This window comes from Neovison vison, chromosome 6 (genome assembly GCF_020171115.1).
Source record: "Neovison vison isolate M4711 chromosome 6, ASM_NN_V1, whole genome shotgun sequence".
Classification (NCBI taxonomy): domain Eukaryota; kingdom Metazoa; phylum Chordata; class Mammalia; order Carnivora; family Mustelidae; genus Neogale; species Neogale vison.
Genome location: NC_058096.1, coordinates 177,695,333 through 177,711,174, shown reverse-complemented (window position 1 = coordinate 177,711,174; position 15,842 = coordinate 177,695,333). Strand labels below are relative to the sequence as shown.

General features: G+C 44.6%; 1 protein-coding gene across 6 annotated transcripts in view; it reads left to right on the top strand.

Annotated features, from left to right (window-relative positions):
- ITPR1 (inositol 1,4,5-trisphosphate receptor type 1) overlaps nucleotides 1–15,842 on the top strand; it is a 328,468-nt gene that overhangs the window by 165,597 nt on the left and 147,029 nt on the right. For all 6 annotated transcript variants that reach the window (XM_044253119.1, XM_044253118.1, XM_044253116.1 and 3 more), the window contains 9 exons: nucleotides 179–332; nucleotides 1,809–1,996; nucleotides 5,086–5,224; nucleotides 6,121–6,175; nucleotides 8,494–8,659; nucleotides 8,755–8,925; nucleotides 9,415–9,480; nucleotides 10,501–10,638; nucleotides 13,947–14,072. In XM_044253119.1, the coding sequence (XP_044109054.1) occupies nucleotides 179–332; nucleotides 1,809–1,996; nucleotides 5,086–5,224; nucleotides 6,121–6,175; nucleotides 8,494–8,659; nucleotides 8,755–8,925; nucleotides 9,415–9,480; nucleotides 10,501–10,638; nucleotides 13,947–14,072 (1,203 nt within the window). The remainder of the gene's footprint in view (nucleotides 1–178; nucleotides 333–1,808; nucleotides 1,997–5,085; nucleotides 5,225–6,120; nucleotides 6,176–8,493; nucleotides 8,660–8,754; nucleotides 8,926–9,414; nucleotides 9,481–10,500; nucleotides 10,639–13,946; nucleotides 14,073–15,842) is intronic.

Here is a 15,842-nt window from a genome sequence, read left to right as displayed (position 1 = left end):
CTTATTTTTTCTCTTTATGAAATAAAATGAAATTTGATCAGAAATGGCAAGCCAAGTATGTGCCTTCTCTTACCATAACAAGGGTCAGAATGAGTTATTTATCAGCTAGTCAACGTAAAACCGAAGGGTAAAGTTTATTAAATACCATCTTTCTCTCTCTTTTGTTTTAATATAATAGGTTGTAAATTTAGCTAGGAATCTCATATACTTTGGTTTCTACAACTTCTCTGACCTTCTCCGATTAACCAAAATACTCCTGGCCATACTGGACTGCGTGCACGTGACGACCATCTTCCCCATCAGCAAGATGGCAAAAGGAGAAGAGAATAAAGGTAAGAACATTGCAGCAAAGTAGAGGAGTGGGATTTGCTGGCACCCATATGCCTGGGGCACAACCTTCCAACTTCTCCCCTTATGACTCTTGTCATGTATTTCCCTATGAGGTCCTTTCCTTGTCCTTCTCTCCTGGACTTTTCATTATGGACATTTCCATTTTATTTTATTTTATTTTAATTTATTTATTTGAAAGAACGAGAGCAGAGAGAGAACACACACAAGCTAGGGGTATGGGTGGCAAGTAGCAGGGAGAGGAAAAACCCCATGTGGGTCTCAATCCCAGTATCATGACCTGAGCCAAGGGTAGATGCGACTAAGCCACCCAGGCACCCCCATTATGGACGTTTTCAAACGAAAAGCAAAGCTGAAAGAACAGCACAGCAGACACCTGTAGATCACGACCTCAGGTCCTTGATTATTCACATTTTGCTCGATTTCCTTTATATTCATATATGAGTCTGTGTGTCTATTTTACCAAACCATTTGAAAATTATCTAACAAATTGAATGCTTATCTCTGAAGAACACATGTCCTACCCTCATATATGATGTGTTTTGAGGCATTTAATGATGATAGTAGCACATGCTGAAATAAAATCCAACCTTGTATTTCCAGTCTGTGAAGAGAACAATCTGCCTTTGTATGTGTATTTTTTTCCTGTTTTAGGGTCAGAGTAGGCATGTACTAGGTACTCATGTCTGGATAATTGTTGAACTTGTCTCTACAACTAGAAGAGAAAAAGTACATCTCCTTACCTCCTGCTTTCTGTCAGGTTTTGTGCTCAGTTATTTCATGTGTTTTTCACCATCTCATCCTCTGACTGAGCTCTTTTATTCTCATTTTAGAGACGAAGAAGCTGAGCCTCAGAGGTAATCCAGTGTACTCAAGATCAGTGTTAGTAGCAGCACCCGATTTATGCTTTGTTAACTCCTGTACCCCTAATTTTCTGCATAGCAACAAGCATGTTCTAGGTGACCAGTAACATTTGGCAGGTGAATTAATACACAAAAGTGCCCCTTTGGGGATTTCAAAGCCCATGTGTTTTCCGCCACTCCCGAAACCCCAGATTTTTTTAAAAATTTTTTTTGTTTTTGTTTTTCAAAGATTTTATTTATTTGACAGATAGCGATCACAAGTAGGCGGAGAGGCAGGCAGAGAGAGAGAGAGATTGAGAGAGAGAGGAGGAAGCAGGCTCCCTGCTGAGCAGAGAGCCCGATGTGGGGCTCGATCCCAGGACCCTGAGATCATGACCTGAGCTGAAGGTAGAGGCTCAACCCACTGAGCCTCCCAGGCGCCCCCCGAATCCCCAAATTTTTGATGGGTATTAACCTTTTCCGGTTCCTAGGGTCTGAGAATGTGTCAGAACAGAGACATGTTCAGTACTATGTCTCCAGCCTGTGCCCCCTGCCAGGCACCTCAGAGCACTCTCCTAGACTGTTGTCGTGACTGAGGTCTGTGCTGGCCCTTCCTAGGCAGTAACGTAATGCGGTCCATCCATGGGGTCGGAGAGCTGATGACCCAGGTGGTGCTCCGGGGAGGAGGCTTTTTACCCATGACTCCCATGGCTGCTGCCCCTGAGGGCAACGTGAAGCAGGCAGAGCCAGAGAAGGAGGACATAATGGTCATGGACACCAAGTTGAAGATCATCGAAATACTCCAGGTAACTGTCAGCCAGAGGTCGAAGGGGTATGCTCACAGGGCTGCCACTGGGACTGTATCCCTGCTTTTATAAAGCCCTAGACTTTCTGGGGAGAGAATGGAGATAAATTCTTAGCTCGTTGTTAAGTGCCATTCATGAATCAGCTGTCTTCATCTGTCTACTGTCATCTCATACCCCTCCCCAAAGTGCCCTGGTCCCTCCAGCCATGACAGAATTTCCTGTAAATTACCTTAGGTTTTCATAATCCTTGCCCTCTGTGTCTTCACCCAAGCTAATTCACTTAGTTAGGCTTCTACATAAAGCTGGATTCCTTGCTTACCGTTCATAACTAGTTTAAGCCTCCATTAACTTGGCAACGCTTGGCTCCCTCCCTCCCTTCCCTTTTCGTTCATTTATTCAACACACATTTATTGAAACTGATTCTGTGCCAAATACTTTTAAGCATCAGAGATCCAACACTGAACAGCATAGATTAAATTCCTGTGTCTAAAGAGCCCGCATTTTGGTAGGAGTCATAGGCATATTAAACAGCAGGTATACTATGTCAGATAGTGGTAAGTGTTAAAGATGCTAAAATCTAGAGGGAGGCCAGGATGGTTTGGAGGCCACCAGGAGGTGGGGATCAGGGATACTGTTTTTGATGGGTTTTCAGATGTGGCCTCTCTAGTAAGGTGACTGGATCAGAAACCCGAATGAGGCGAGGAAGCTAGCATGTCTGTATCTAGGAAAGCCCTCTAGGCAAAGAGAATAGCAGGAGGAAGACCCTGAGGTGGGGATATACTTGGCAGGTTTGGGAATTGGTTGGGTTCAAGAGGGAACAGGAGATGAATTAGGGGGAGTAAGAACAAACAACTCTTTTGAGTGGACTTGCTACAAAATGCACAGAGAAATGGGGAGGTGTCTGAAGGAGGATTGTTGGTCACAGGAAGTTTTTGTTTTATTTTTTTAAGTTGGGAATTTATGGCAAGTTTGTATGTGGAATGGAATGGTCAGTAGAGTGGGCAAGTTGTTGACTTCGGAGAGAGGAGTGAAGAGCAGGAGTGAAGACCTTGCATGGGCAAAAGGAGGTAGGGGACCCAGTCTGCTGGAGACAGGGATTGGTCTTAGGTACAAGAACCTTCCTGTGCTTTCCGCTTTCTGCTCGCAGGTCATTTTTATTCATCATAAAATCATTTGCTCCTTAATGAAAAGAATACTGTTACCACTTTTTTCTTTTATCTAATGCTGCCTCATGCCAACCCCAGAACATGTAGTAGGTGATTATCAATGTTTATAAATTTAAGAATTTGTATTTTGAATCTGAAATCACATTTTATCAGTAGTTTGAAACCATTCATGAGAGTCCTCAAATAGTTAAGGCCATAGAGAATGACTCAAAAGAAACATCATTGAATTTTTGCCTGACCAAAAGTTGAGAAGGACTTTTTAGGCTATGGCTTATGTGTCCCAAGTACGTTAGTATCATGGCTGTGTATCAGCAGTGATATAGTGTAAACCTCGATCAAACCTTGAGGTCCTCTCATTGTCATCATCTTAGAACAGTTGGTCCATGGAATCACTGTTTCAGTAAATACTTGCTGAACCCCTACCATATGCAAGGCACTTGGGGCACTAGGAGGAATGCACAGATGATTTGGACAGAGACTATATCCATAAGCAATTTATAGTCTAATAGGAAAATAAGGAAATAAAACTGTGAGGAAAGTGTTCTCCTGGGACACAGGGGTGGGTCATGTGATCTCATTTAGTAAGCAGCAGAGAAGCTTTTTACAGAGGAGGTAGGATTTCATCTGCGCTTTTAAGCCTGGACAGGATTTATAGTATAGAAACAAGGGAACATACTCAAGTCCCCTTGACCTTGGAGCAGGTTGGATGAGGGCATGACATCACATGGGCCAGTAGCATCTCCTCCTTGGGCAAAGACCTGGAATGTGTGGAATGGAGGTTGTCAGAAATGAGATCGGAAAGGAAGACTGGACCAGGTTCTAGAGAGCTCTAGGTGCCTCAAGTGGTAGGACTTTATTCTGTGGTGAGACTTTGAAGATTTTTATGCAGGGGACTGACACTAAGAATGAGTGCCTGTGGGAGGTGGATTTGATGATGACAAGGTAGAAGAGAAGGAGGATGGGAGCAGGGGCAAGTGATAGTCAGGAGAGACGCAGGGGAAGTGGTGGAGGCAGAACCAAGAGGACTTTGTCTCTGATTAGATGTGTGACTCAGGTAAGGAGGACTCCATGTTCCTGAGGCTGACTGAGATAACCTGGGCAGGATTGACATTGTTTTGTACAATACTGAGTTTGAGACTCTGCAAAGACCCCAAATGGGATGTCCAGTAATCAGTAGGAAACAATGACCAGCATCTCTGAAGGCAAGCCAAGGTAGTGTCTCGGTCTGAGAAAGGTGACTGCCCTGGGATTGGGTAAGGTCACCAAGAGGGCAAGGTAGAGTTGGGGAGAGAATGGAAGGGAGAATGTTAGTAAGGTCCTCAATTAAGGCCATGTGGTGGGGGTTTTTTTTGGTTGTTTTTTGGGGGGTGGGGGGTGGCTTTAGCAACAATCCAGGAAAAAGTAACCTTCCTTCAGAGCAGAGGGCAAGGGAATGTAGAAAGTGAATGAAGAGGGAACCCAAGGGTTGATAATAAATCAGAGGAAACCATCTGAAATGAACAATACAGACCGAGCTAGTTTCTAGTAGTAAAAACATATTTTTCTCTGTTAATTCTTTTAAATTAAAGCAGCCAGCTTCACCATTCTCAGAGCCCAGAATTGGCATTTACTACTTGCTGAAGTAATGTTTTATAGAGGATGGAGTAGGGAGTGAGTGATTTATTATTACAATTATTAAATTAATTGTCTGGATGTTGAAGTTTGCACTGGAAGCTAAGGTGCTGTGGACAGGTTTGATATACCCCATGGAAGTCTGTTGTTAAAGTAATTGTTGAAATCTAAGCCAAATATTTGGCTCACTTAGTGCTTAAGCTAATTGATGCAACAGTTACCAGGCCCAGCCAGAGTGCAGTGGCTTGGCAAAGTGTTACAGGTGGTATGCTAATGTAACCAATCTGTTTCCATTTCCACTTGAATCTTTAGTTTATTTTGAATGTGAGGTTGGATTATAGGATCTCCTGCCTCCTGTGTATATTTAAGCGAGAGTTTGATGAAAGCAATTCCCAGACTTCAGAAACATCCTCCGGAAACAGCAGCCAAGAGGGGCCAAGTAACGTACCAGGTTAGTGATTCCACAATGGGACTTCAGCCGTAGAATGGGTGTAGTCTAATAAAAACTGAGGATTCCAACAGTACATACTACAGAAAGGATAAAATATGAATATTTTGAAGATTACTATAATGGAGAACGAAATTCTTGGAGTTACCCCCCCCTTATTTTTTAAAGGTTTTATTTATTTATTCGACAGACAGAGATCACAAGTAGGCAGAGGCAGGCAGAGAGAGAGGAGAAAGCAGGCTCTCTGAGGAACAGAGAGCCTGACACGGGACTCGATCCCAGGACCCTGGGACCATGACCTGAGCCGAAGGCAGAGGCTTTAACCCACTGAGCCACCCAGGCGCCCCTGGAGTTACCCTTTTTAAATAGAAGAATAATTGACAGAGTTTTGATCTCTTCTGGGTTAGGTCTTACTTCCTTCCATCTTGGAGTGTCTTCGTCATAAGACAGCTGAGGGTTATAGTCTTGTGGTTACATGAAATGCCAATAAAAGCAAACAAAACCCTCTAAGGAAATGTTTCATCCACTAGCAACTTTTACTTATAATGGAAGTTTTTCCCTGCCCAGGAAATAGTGATGAAGGGTACTGGGGAAGGTGGTAGTGGGGAACATAATCCCACCTGTCAAGGCCTGAGCTTCCTTGGAGTGGGGTCATCACTCTGCTCTGCTAAGGGGAGCATGAGCAGGTAGGAGACTGACAGAGTGTAGAGCAGTGCACACCAGAGCCACTGGACAGTGTGATCTGGGTTGACCTGGCTGCACAGCTTTGCAAGATAAGATTTTGGGAGACTTGAGGTTAACCTAGGGGTGGGGCAAGGCCATTTTTGGGAAAGTTCACCAATAGCCTGGTTTTTTTTTAGACCTTTCTACATCTGAAGCTTCGTTCTCTATCTTTTCAGGTACTCTTGACTTTGAACACATTGAAGAGCAAGCAGAAGGCATCTTTGGAGGAAGGAAAGTAAAATTTCAGTGTTCAATATTATGAGTGATTCTAAGAGTAGGAAGCCTCCTTTTGTGTAAAGGCTTTTCCTTCATTTTTCTAGGAAACAATTAGTCTTGGGTTTAGGTTATTTTTTGGCTCTATTTGTAACCCTTAGTGCTCAGGTCAGAATGATATTAGTTGGTTCTGTGTGTGTGTGTGTGTGTGTGTTCATGTGTTTCCTGCTTGGAATAGAAAGAATGCAGGTTTCCCCAAATACACATTTTAAAATATTTTTTTTAATGGTGCAAAATAGGGTTGAAAGAAAGAGGGGATTGAAAACAAAGTGTTTGATCATGTGTTTCTGCTGCTGGTGGATTGCCATTTTTGTACGTGCAATGACAATAGAAACACACATTGTCCCTAACATTAGATGAATGTATGATCCCCTTTTTAAAAGATCAGATTACTCAATGTAGACTTAAAACATTATTATGAGACTCAAATACCTACAAGACTTGAATAGCCACAAATTGATTTAAATACCCTCTGCACATAGTCTTTTTTTTTTTTTTTTAAGATTTTTGTCTCTTTGAGAGAGAGAGCATGAGGAGGGGGAGAGACAGAGGGAGACGGAGAAGCAGACTCTCCACTGAACAGGGAGCCTGATTCCAGGGCTTGATTCCAGGACCCTGGAATCTGACCTGAGCTGAAAGCAGACACTTAACCGAGTGAGCCACCCAGGTGTCCCCCACATAGTTCTTTTCATACACATACTTGGTTCACTTATCTATTGCTGTGTAACTTACTACATATATTTAGTGGATTGAAAAAATAGTCTTTTTACTGCCTCTCATAATTAAGTGAGTTGGCTGGGGCTCAGCTGGATGGCTCATCTGCTGGTCACTGTTGAGTTGGTTGGGGCTGGTGATTGGGGCTGGCACATGCAAGCTTCTTAACTCACATTTCTGTCTCCTTGGTAGGAACATCTCAAGGCTGGGAACTCTATTTCTCCCTCCCTTCCTCTCTCTCTCTACACATGACCATCTTAGGTTTCTTTGTAGCTCGGTGACTAGCTCTAAGTGCAAAGAACCCGACAGGATAGGCCAACAGCATACAACAGTAATCAAGCCTCTGCTTGTATCGCATTGCTAATATCCTGTTGGTCAAATCAGATCCCATGGCTGAGCCCAGTGTCAGTGGAGGAGGGATCTATATAAGGATGTCTATACCAGGAAGGTCTCTTTTGTTGAGGGGGCATCAATGTTAGCAGTCTACCCCAACACTTACTATAAAACCTGTGAAATTTATATTAGCAATATTATTTACTACGATAAAAGATGTTTTTCTGGAACACAGAGGATGTTGAGTTCATCATGATGACACTCCCATGTGCTCTTAGGGTATCTCAACTTTCCCATCATTTTCTACTATTGCATAGCAGTAGGACTGTCTTCACAACTTTTTAGAGCATGTAGCCTGAACAGAGTATCATCCTGTGAAATCCCCTCTGTGCTTTTCTTGCTAACCTGCAAGCATGAAGTTCCCACCATTTGGCATTCATTTGATGGTAACACAACATAGCAGGCCACTGACACAGCAATGGAGCAGTGCTCAGGTAGGCGGTCTGCCATCTGATCCAGGACACGCTTATTCATTTTTTAATTATTTAAATGACACAGTTAAAATAGATACAGAGATCACTCCTGACAGTTTGCTAATGGACCTCAGTTTGAAGCACATGGCGTCATCCTGGTCATGGCAACACACCCCAAAGTGGGGTCTGCAGACTCCTTGTTACATGTTTGTGACCTTAGACGTTCAGAGCACAGGAGTAATCACTGGGACATTTTTACAGTGACTTGATAGCTACAGCCACGTGTGGGATCAGGGGACCTGGTACCGACTACCTCATCAGTTAGCCGTGAAGTGGAAGTAGATGCAATTAGTCCTTTGGTAGGCACTGAATTACAGCCTCTTCCATAAAAAATAAACGCCTGATTTTGGACAAACACAACTGTGTGCAGTCCTCCGCCCATAGACGAGACCCAGCAGAAGAGCATTAAAACCCAGGAGTCGGGAATCTGGAGAAAAAAGCTAGGTCCTGTCACTGTGCGAGGGTAGGGACCTTGGTTTAAAATCGGGCAGTGGTGAGCTCTTCATTGTCCCTCCACCTTACAATGTAGCGGAAGTTAAAACAAGATTGCGTCGTTAGGGGGCTTGTTAAAACTCAGGTCCCCCGAGGCTGGCTGTGGGGTGAGAACTCTGACTGGTGGGTGTGTCTGGCTCCGAGCACGTGAGAGAAGGGCCTCTGTGGCTCATCTGGCCTTCCCCCTTCCTTGTGCTGCTTTAGTGAGGAGAACACCCCTCTGGACTTGGACGACCACGGCGGCAGAACCTTCCTCCGAGTCTTACTGCATTTGACGATGCACGACTACCCACCCCTGGTCTCGGGAGCGCTGCAGCTCCTCTTCCGGCACTTCAGTCAGAGGCAGGAGGTCCTGCAGGCCTTCAAACAGGTAGCTGGGGTTGCTGTTTGTGTGTTGTTACGGCTTTCCGCATGACTTTCCGAGAGGCTGCTGTCGCCGCTGACCCGTTCGTTGCTTTTGTTCAGGTCCAGCTGCTTGTTACCAGCCAAGATGTGGACAACTACAAACAGATCAAACAAGACTTGGACCAGCTGAGATCCATCGTGGAAAAGTCCGAGCTCTGGGTGTACAAAGGGCAGGGCCCTGATGAGGCCATGGATGGTGCCTCTGGTGAAAATGAACATAAGAAAACAGAGGTGGGTGAGATGAGGCTCACACCGTCCTTGCAGATGGATGGGCTCCTCCAACAACGGAGTACCCTCCTCTGGCTTTAGGAAAAAGCGCAGATTGTGGCTTGAGCATGATTCACAAGAGATTAGCTTGTTAAATAGCCGCAGTAACAGCCATTCTCCTAGGAAATAAGCTGCAAAATGGAAGTTTAGCTACTTCTTCTGTGTCACCTTGGACCGTGGGGAGTAGACTTTGTTGCTGAGAGGATGAGCACCGGCTTTCCCTTGCAGACCCACCTGGGAAAGAACCTGTTCTCAGGAGACTGCTCTCCCCCCCCCAATCCTCTCCCACATCCGTGAAATCACATCAATCTGAATGAGTCGGGCTGAAACCCAGCATAACGATAGAAAAACTGCCAAATTCTCATTGCTTCCTAAATGCCGATGCCAAGCCGAATGAACAGATTATTGCCCAAGGGCCAAACAAACCACACTTACATTTATTTTGGTCTCTAGGACGGGAATAACAAGTCACAAAAGCATGAGAGCACCAGCAGCTACAACTACAGGGTCGTAAAAGAGGTAAGTGGCCCTCCTGCCTGCTTTCCTCTCCTAGGAGCTACGGTCTGTGATAGTGAGGCTGAAGGTGCAAACACTTCAGCTTTTTCCTTCATGTAAAGTTTCACAGGGCCAAAGAAGCTTGCAGAGGTTACATACATGGGTTTTAGGGTCAGATCTTGGTTCGAATCTTCCTCTGCTGCTTTTTTTTTTTTTTTTTTAACTTATCCTCAGTTTTCTCACTTTTGATTGGTGCAGCTAACACCTATATTTCTGAGAGGTTATAACTGACCAGAGGATTAATTGATAAAGCCATCAAAATTCCATCTCAGCGGCTGGCACATAGTGTCGACCTGAGGGTTCTAGCTCTTTAGAGATCTTGGCATAAGGTGGTCCAAAGTTGGGAGGTTGGGAGCTTTGTGGGTTTTTTACCCACAGAGCACACACTTCTCGAGTCCCTGGCGATGATGCTGAGCCTCATCATTTTAGGAGATCTTCCTGAAACTAACCCACTTTGGGTTGAAGCCTTAATCCACTGCATCCTCTGGAAGGGCATGTTCTTAGCCACATGGAGATTCAGCTTCATGTGATTAACGAGAATACTGCGTATTAGAACACGATCTCCCTCGTTTTGGGTGTTTTAATATGCTGTGATCACTTCTGCCTCCCTGCCCATGACCAGCACCTATGGTTTTTTTTTTTTCTCTCAGTTGTGCTTTCTAGTTTTTGGAGGTTGATTTCTTTCATTTTGTCTGGCATTATTGAGGCATAATTGACCCAAAACAAAAATTATAATCTCACTAAAACATGACATGCCATAATTGGATAGACATACTCTGTGGGATGACGACCACATCAAGTCCGTTAACACATGCATCACCTCGCAGAGCAAGCTCTTTGGAGGCGGTGAGAACACTTGGGATTTGCTTCAGCAAATTTCGCATGTACATACACCTTTATTGCCTGTTGTCACCGTGCTGTACACTGGAGCTCACAGCCGAGGTTTGGTCAGAGGTACAAACTTGGGATCTCTCTCTCGGACAGATTCTGATCCGCCTCAGCAAACTCTGTGTCCAGGAGAGCGCGTCCGTGAGGAAAAGCAGGAAGCAGCAGCAGCGGCTTCTGCGGAACATGGGCGCGCACGCCGTGGTGCTGGAGCTGCTGCAGATCCCCTACGAGAAGGTGAGCCAGTCCCCCTCCCCAGAGGGTGGCGGGTCCCCGCGTTTTCCTCAGCCCTTCACGCTTGGTGGTGTTGGTGAAGACATGAAGCTGATGTGATGAGCTGAGTGTGAGGCACTTGTAGGTCACTCGTATGAAACTAACAGCTTCATAAAGCGAAATCACCCATAACCTGCCTCCAGTTCTTAGATTGTAAGCAGGAGCCCGTTGATTCTCGCCTTGCTCCCACACCACGCTGGATGTGAAGGTTGGCTAGACGGAGCTCTGCGCATGGGCTTGTGCTCTCCAGCATCCTCTGCAAATGCCCTGCAGGCAGTTTAAGCCCTACAGGTTTCTAAACGCATGTGGGAACGTGGGACTTGCCCACTTTGGAGGTCCTCAGTAGCGTGCTGACATCTGGCCAAGTATTGGGGTCTATCGTATACGTTGCTCTAAGTCCTCTTTTCTCTCATGAGAAGTTACATGCTCTGTCCCATCCTTTCATGCCAGCATTTGTCATTGACAGTGATAGGATTTAGGGAAGCAGGGTCATGGTGCTTGGCACTGTGCAGCCTGACAGGGCATTTGTGAAAGCCCTGTCTCTTCGCTTCCAAAATCCGGTGCCATTGTCATGGTGTTCCCACTTGACAGATGAGGAGACTGAGGCTTGGGGAAGTTTAGAGCCCGAGGGCATGGACTTCTGCCTCTTGATTTTACCAGTGACTGCCAGAAAACCTTGCTGGCATTGAGTTGCCTGAAGAAGCCTCACTGCTTGTGCTCGCCGGGGGCCAGGCACTGCATGAGGTCCTTTTGTTCACTCGTTCACTTCATCTCCTTAAGACAGTGCATGAGACAGGTCATACTTTTCGGAGCCCCACTTGAGACGAAAAGGCTGTCACCAGAGGTTCGATACGTTCCCTCCACAGTGCAGCAACATGACAGAGCCAGCACTGCTCAGTTGTGGGGCCCAGATCTTGTTTGCTGCACCAGCTGCCTGTGCTCAAGGAAGTTCTTGGCAGAGGCCACCACCGCAGTCACGGGGGCCACAGGAGTCAAGCTCATCAGGCCTTTCAGTAGCCACCCATAAAGTGTCAGCTTAATCCCTCCAATAGGGCAGGAACTTCACTAACCTGACATTAGTACAAGTGTGCATGTCATCCTCACTTGACTGGCATTTAGGCTAGAACCAGCAAGCTGATTTACCTTGCTGTGTGTACAGAGTATGAGGAGGTAGTTTGCTGGCCTTGTCTTTGCCTCCTAATATCCTCAGTTTCCTTGAAAACATACATGCCTTCGTAGAGTAGTGTTAATGGAAAAAAAACAGGTAACCTGATGTGGTTGGAATTGGTGGGAGAACATTGTGTGTGTGTGTGTGTGTGTGTGTGTGTGTGTGTTACTCCATGAGTGCAGATATCCCAATGTGGGAGAACAGTGGAGGAATTCCTACAGATACACTCTTGTTATGTGATGTTTTTAGAGCTTACCTGCCTTGTAAAAATCCATTTCAAATGATGAGGTTTTTAGTTTCTGTGAGCCCCAGCAGATTCCCCTTTTAGCAAAGAAGTAAAAGAGTGCAGGACTGTTTGAGGTTACGGCTGCCAGCCAGCAGTGTCTCTCTGTCCCAAGGCCTCTGATTTCTTAGAGCTGGAAGGCATGCCACTTTCTCTGTTAATCAGAGACAAACATTAATATCCACTCTGTTGTATGGGACTCCTCTTAACCTTGCCCATTTTTTTTTTTAAAGATTTTTTATTTATTTGACAGACAGAGATCACAAGCAGGCAGAGAGGCAGCAGAGAGAGAGGAGGAAGCAGGCTCCCCGCTGAGCAGAGAGCCCAATGCGGGGCTCGATCCCAGGACCCTGAGACCATGACCTGAGCTGAAGGCAGCAGCTTAACCCACTGAGCCACCCAGGCACCCCGACCTTGCCCATTTTTGATTGTTAAAGCTGGTAGCTCAGATTCCTTCTGTAAGTTGTTCTGCCCAGATGTGTCCTGTTTTCTCCCAGGATTATTATCTGGATCAGGGGGAGCCAACTGCAGACATGAACCAAATCTAGCCCACCACCTGTTTTTATACAGCATATTAGCTAAGAATGATGGTTCTATTTTTCAATAGTTACATTCTTAGTGGTACCTGCAAAATGTTATCTCTTTTGCTTTTTGACCCACAAAACCCAAAGTATCTGTCTGACCCCTGGTCTAGACCAGAACCAGTAGCTAACGTTGATTGTATGATAACTGTCTCAGCACTTGACATGGATTTTGCGCTGAATCTTCATGACAACCATACGAAGTGTGCATGTTTGTTGCCTCCATTTCACAGAGGAGGAGACGAAGACCCTGAATGCTTAAGTACATGGCTAGGGAGTGGTAGATCTGCACAAGCCCTAAGCAGTCAGGTTTTAGGGCCCTGCCTTCTTAACTGTTAGGCTCCTGGCTGCTCGAAAGAGGTCATATAAGTGAGAAGACTTAGGGAGGTTACCGTTGACTGTACAAATAGGAGGGATGATTCCATTTCATTCTCCTTCATTTTTATTATATTAAAGGTTGGTTTGTTTAGAGTTGGGTAGAATGGCAGTAGGGTGTAATCAGTTGTCTTATCACAGGGCATCTAATGCTTAAAAAACACCGAGTGTGTGTTTTTACAGTAGGAAATGAGAATCACATAATCAGCTGTGTGAAATGCCTGGGGCAGGTATTATCCCCATTTTGCAGGTGGGAAAACTAACTCTTGGGTTGAATGCTGAGGCTGAGGCGACAAGGACAGGATTACAGCAGGTGTATTTGCCCAAGTTTATAATCTAAAGAGATTTCTACTCTAGCATGTTCTCTCCTGCCAAGAGCTCTACTGCATGCTTACGTGCAGCAGATGAAACCGGGTGAGCCCGAGACGGTGTGGGATCTCCAGCAGTGGCGCAGTCGGCTGTTGCTGTGCTGTCACTCTGCTCTCAGGATTAGGTGCGGTGTGGGATCTCCAGCAGTGGCGCAGTCGGCTGTTGCTGTGCTGTCACTCTGCTCTCAGGATTAGGGGTGCGTTCAGAAATTTGGGGCATTGTTAGAAATGGCTTCCACTCTGTATTGTACTCTTCCCAAATAAATTCTTTTTGTGTCTGCTTGTGGCTAGTGGCAGAGAACGTAGGACAGTAGAATTAGTTACAGGCTTCCTTGCAGTGTCCTCCGTGCAGCGCCCCCGTATTTTCACACAACAGGCCTTCAGCGTGTCATAGAACCAGGTCTCCTGGCGGAAAGGTAGGTGCTGTCACCTGCTGACCTTTTGTCCACAGCATAGCCCTGTTTTCAACCTATATTCATCTGCCTCCTTCCACACAGGCTGAAGATACCAAGATGCAGGAGATAATGAGGTTGGCTCACGAATTCCTGCAGAATTTCTGTGCAGGCAACCAGCAGAATCAAGCCTTGCTACACAAACACATAAACCTGTTTCTCAACCCAGGGGTAAGACCTCAGGCACGTCTGGAAATCTGTGAGGGGAGGGCAGGAAGCAGTAAGAGGAACAGCTTGTTCTTTTGCTGTGGTGACCACAGGGACTTGTTAAAATGTGACATTCATTCTAAAAGGAACATTTGGACCAACTCTCGGGAGGACATAAACACTCCCCATCTTTTTAGGGGAGAAGGCAGGGAAAGGGAGGAGGAAGTGATAGGGCAAGGTAAGATGTATTTTTTCCTAACATTCTTTATTACATCAAATTTTAGCCCTAGAGAGTTGCTGATTGTCAGTCTCTAGCCACATCCTCCTGAGGTCATGCATAAAGTTTTCTGTGTACATAATATAATACATTAGATATATACAAATACATGGTTTATTCATATAAAACATAACTGTCCTATCTTAGTTTGTCAGATATGTTCTGAAAGTACGTATTGTGCACTTTTTTAAAGAAAAATGGTGACGTACTCTATATTTTGCGTTTTGCTTTTTTCACTTAATAATATGGCTGTTTTTGCAAGTCATAGCCACATAAATTTTTCTCATTTTTGATGAGAAGTTGTGATGGCTACATGGTGTTCCATAGTATGGCTGTAACATTTTAAAAATCATTATCATATTAGTGGACATTGAGGCAATGTCTGATTCTTGACTTTGTAAATAATTCTACAAAGGATATCCTTGTAAATACACGCACACTCACTCGTTCATTAGTACCCCTAGAGCTTTGGAGGAGAAGACTGGAAGTCTGAGGGGTAATACTTCCTCTTTGTTATGTATGGGGAAAGAAAAGACAAAGGATAAAAAGTTTAGAGCCCCCTACCTCACACCAAACATAAAACTTAACTGGGTAAAAAATAGAAAATAAATCTTCTAGAAGATAACATGAAAATATCTTGATGACCTAGTGGAATGTGAAATTTTCTTACATAGGATACAAGCAGCATTAATTACAAAGGAAAATATCAGCAAACCAGACTTCTTTAAAAACTTCTATTCACCAAATGGCATTATTAAGATCCTCCAGAGGCAAACCAGAGACAGGGAGAGGACATTTGCATTACATGTTTCCAATAAAGAATTCCTATCTAGAATATATAACCAACTCAAAAAAAGTCCGTAAGGAAAAGGGCAACCCATTTTTAAAAATTATTTTTATTAGCATATAATGTATTATATGCCCAGGGTACAGGTCTGTGAATCATCAGGCTTAAACATTTCACCACACTCACCATAGCACATACTCTCCCCAATGTCCATAATCCAAAGGATGACCTATTTTTAAAAATAGGTTAAAAAAAAGTTTATAATGAAATCATCCATAGAAGAAATCCTGATAGCCAGTAAATGGGGCAAAGTGATCATCAGAGAAGTGTAAATTAGCTAAGATTTGCACAACAAAGTATGACAAAAACCAAAGAGACCAACAACACTATAACTCAACTAGGGTATGGAAAAGCTCTAGTGTAGAATGGAAATTGTTAACATCTTTTGAAAACTGTTGGCAAGTACTGTCTCAAGCCAAACGCTTGTACTTTGCAACCCAGCAATTCCACTCTTGGGTGGAAACCCAGCAGAAATGCACGTATATTAAAGCTTGGCAGAAGACACGTTCAGGAATGCTCAGAGCAGCACTATTTGTGCTAAGAGTAGTGTTACTACTTGCTACTGAAACCGGACCCGCCCCCAAATGCCCATCAGCAATAGAACAGAGAAGCACGTGGTGGCTTATCCAGGCCATGGAACTTCCATAGCAGTGACCACGAACAGACTACT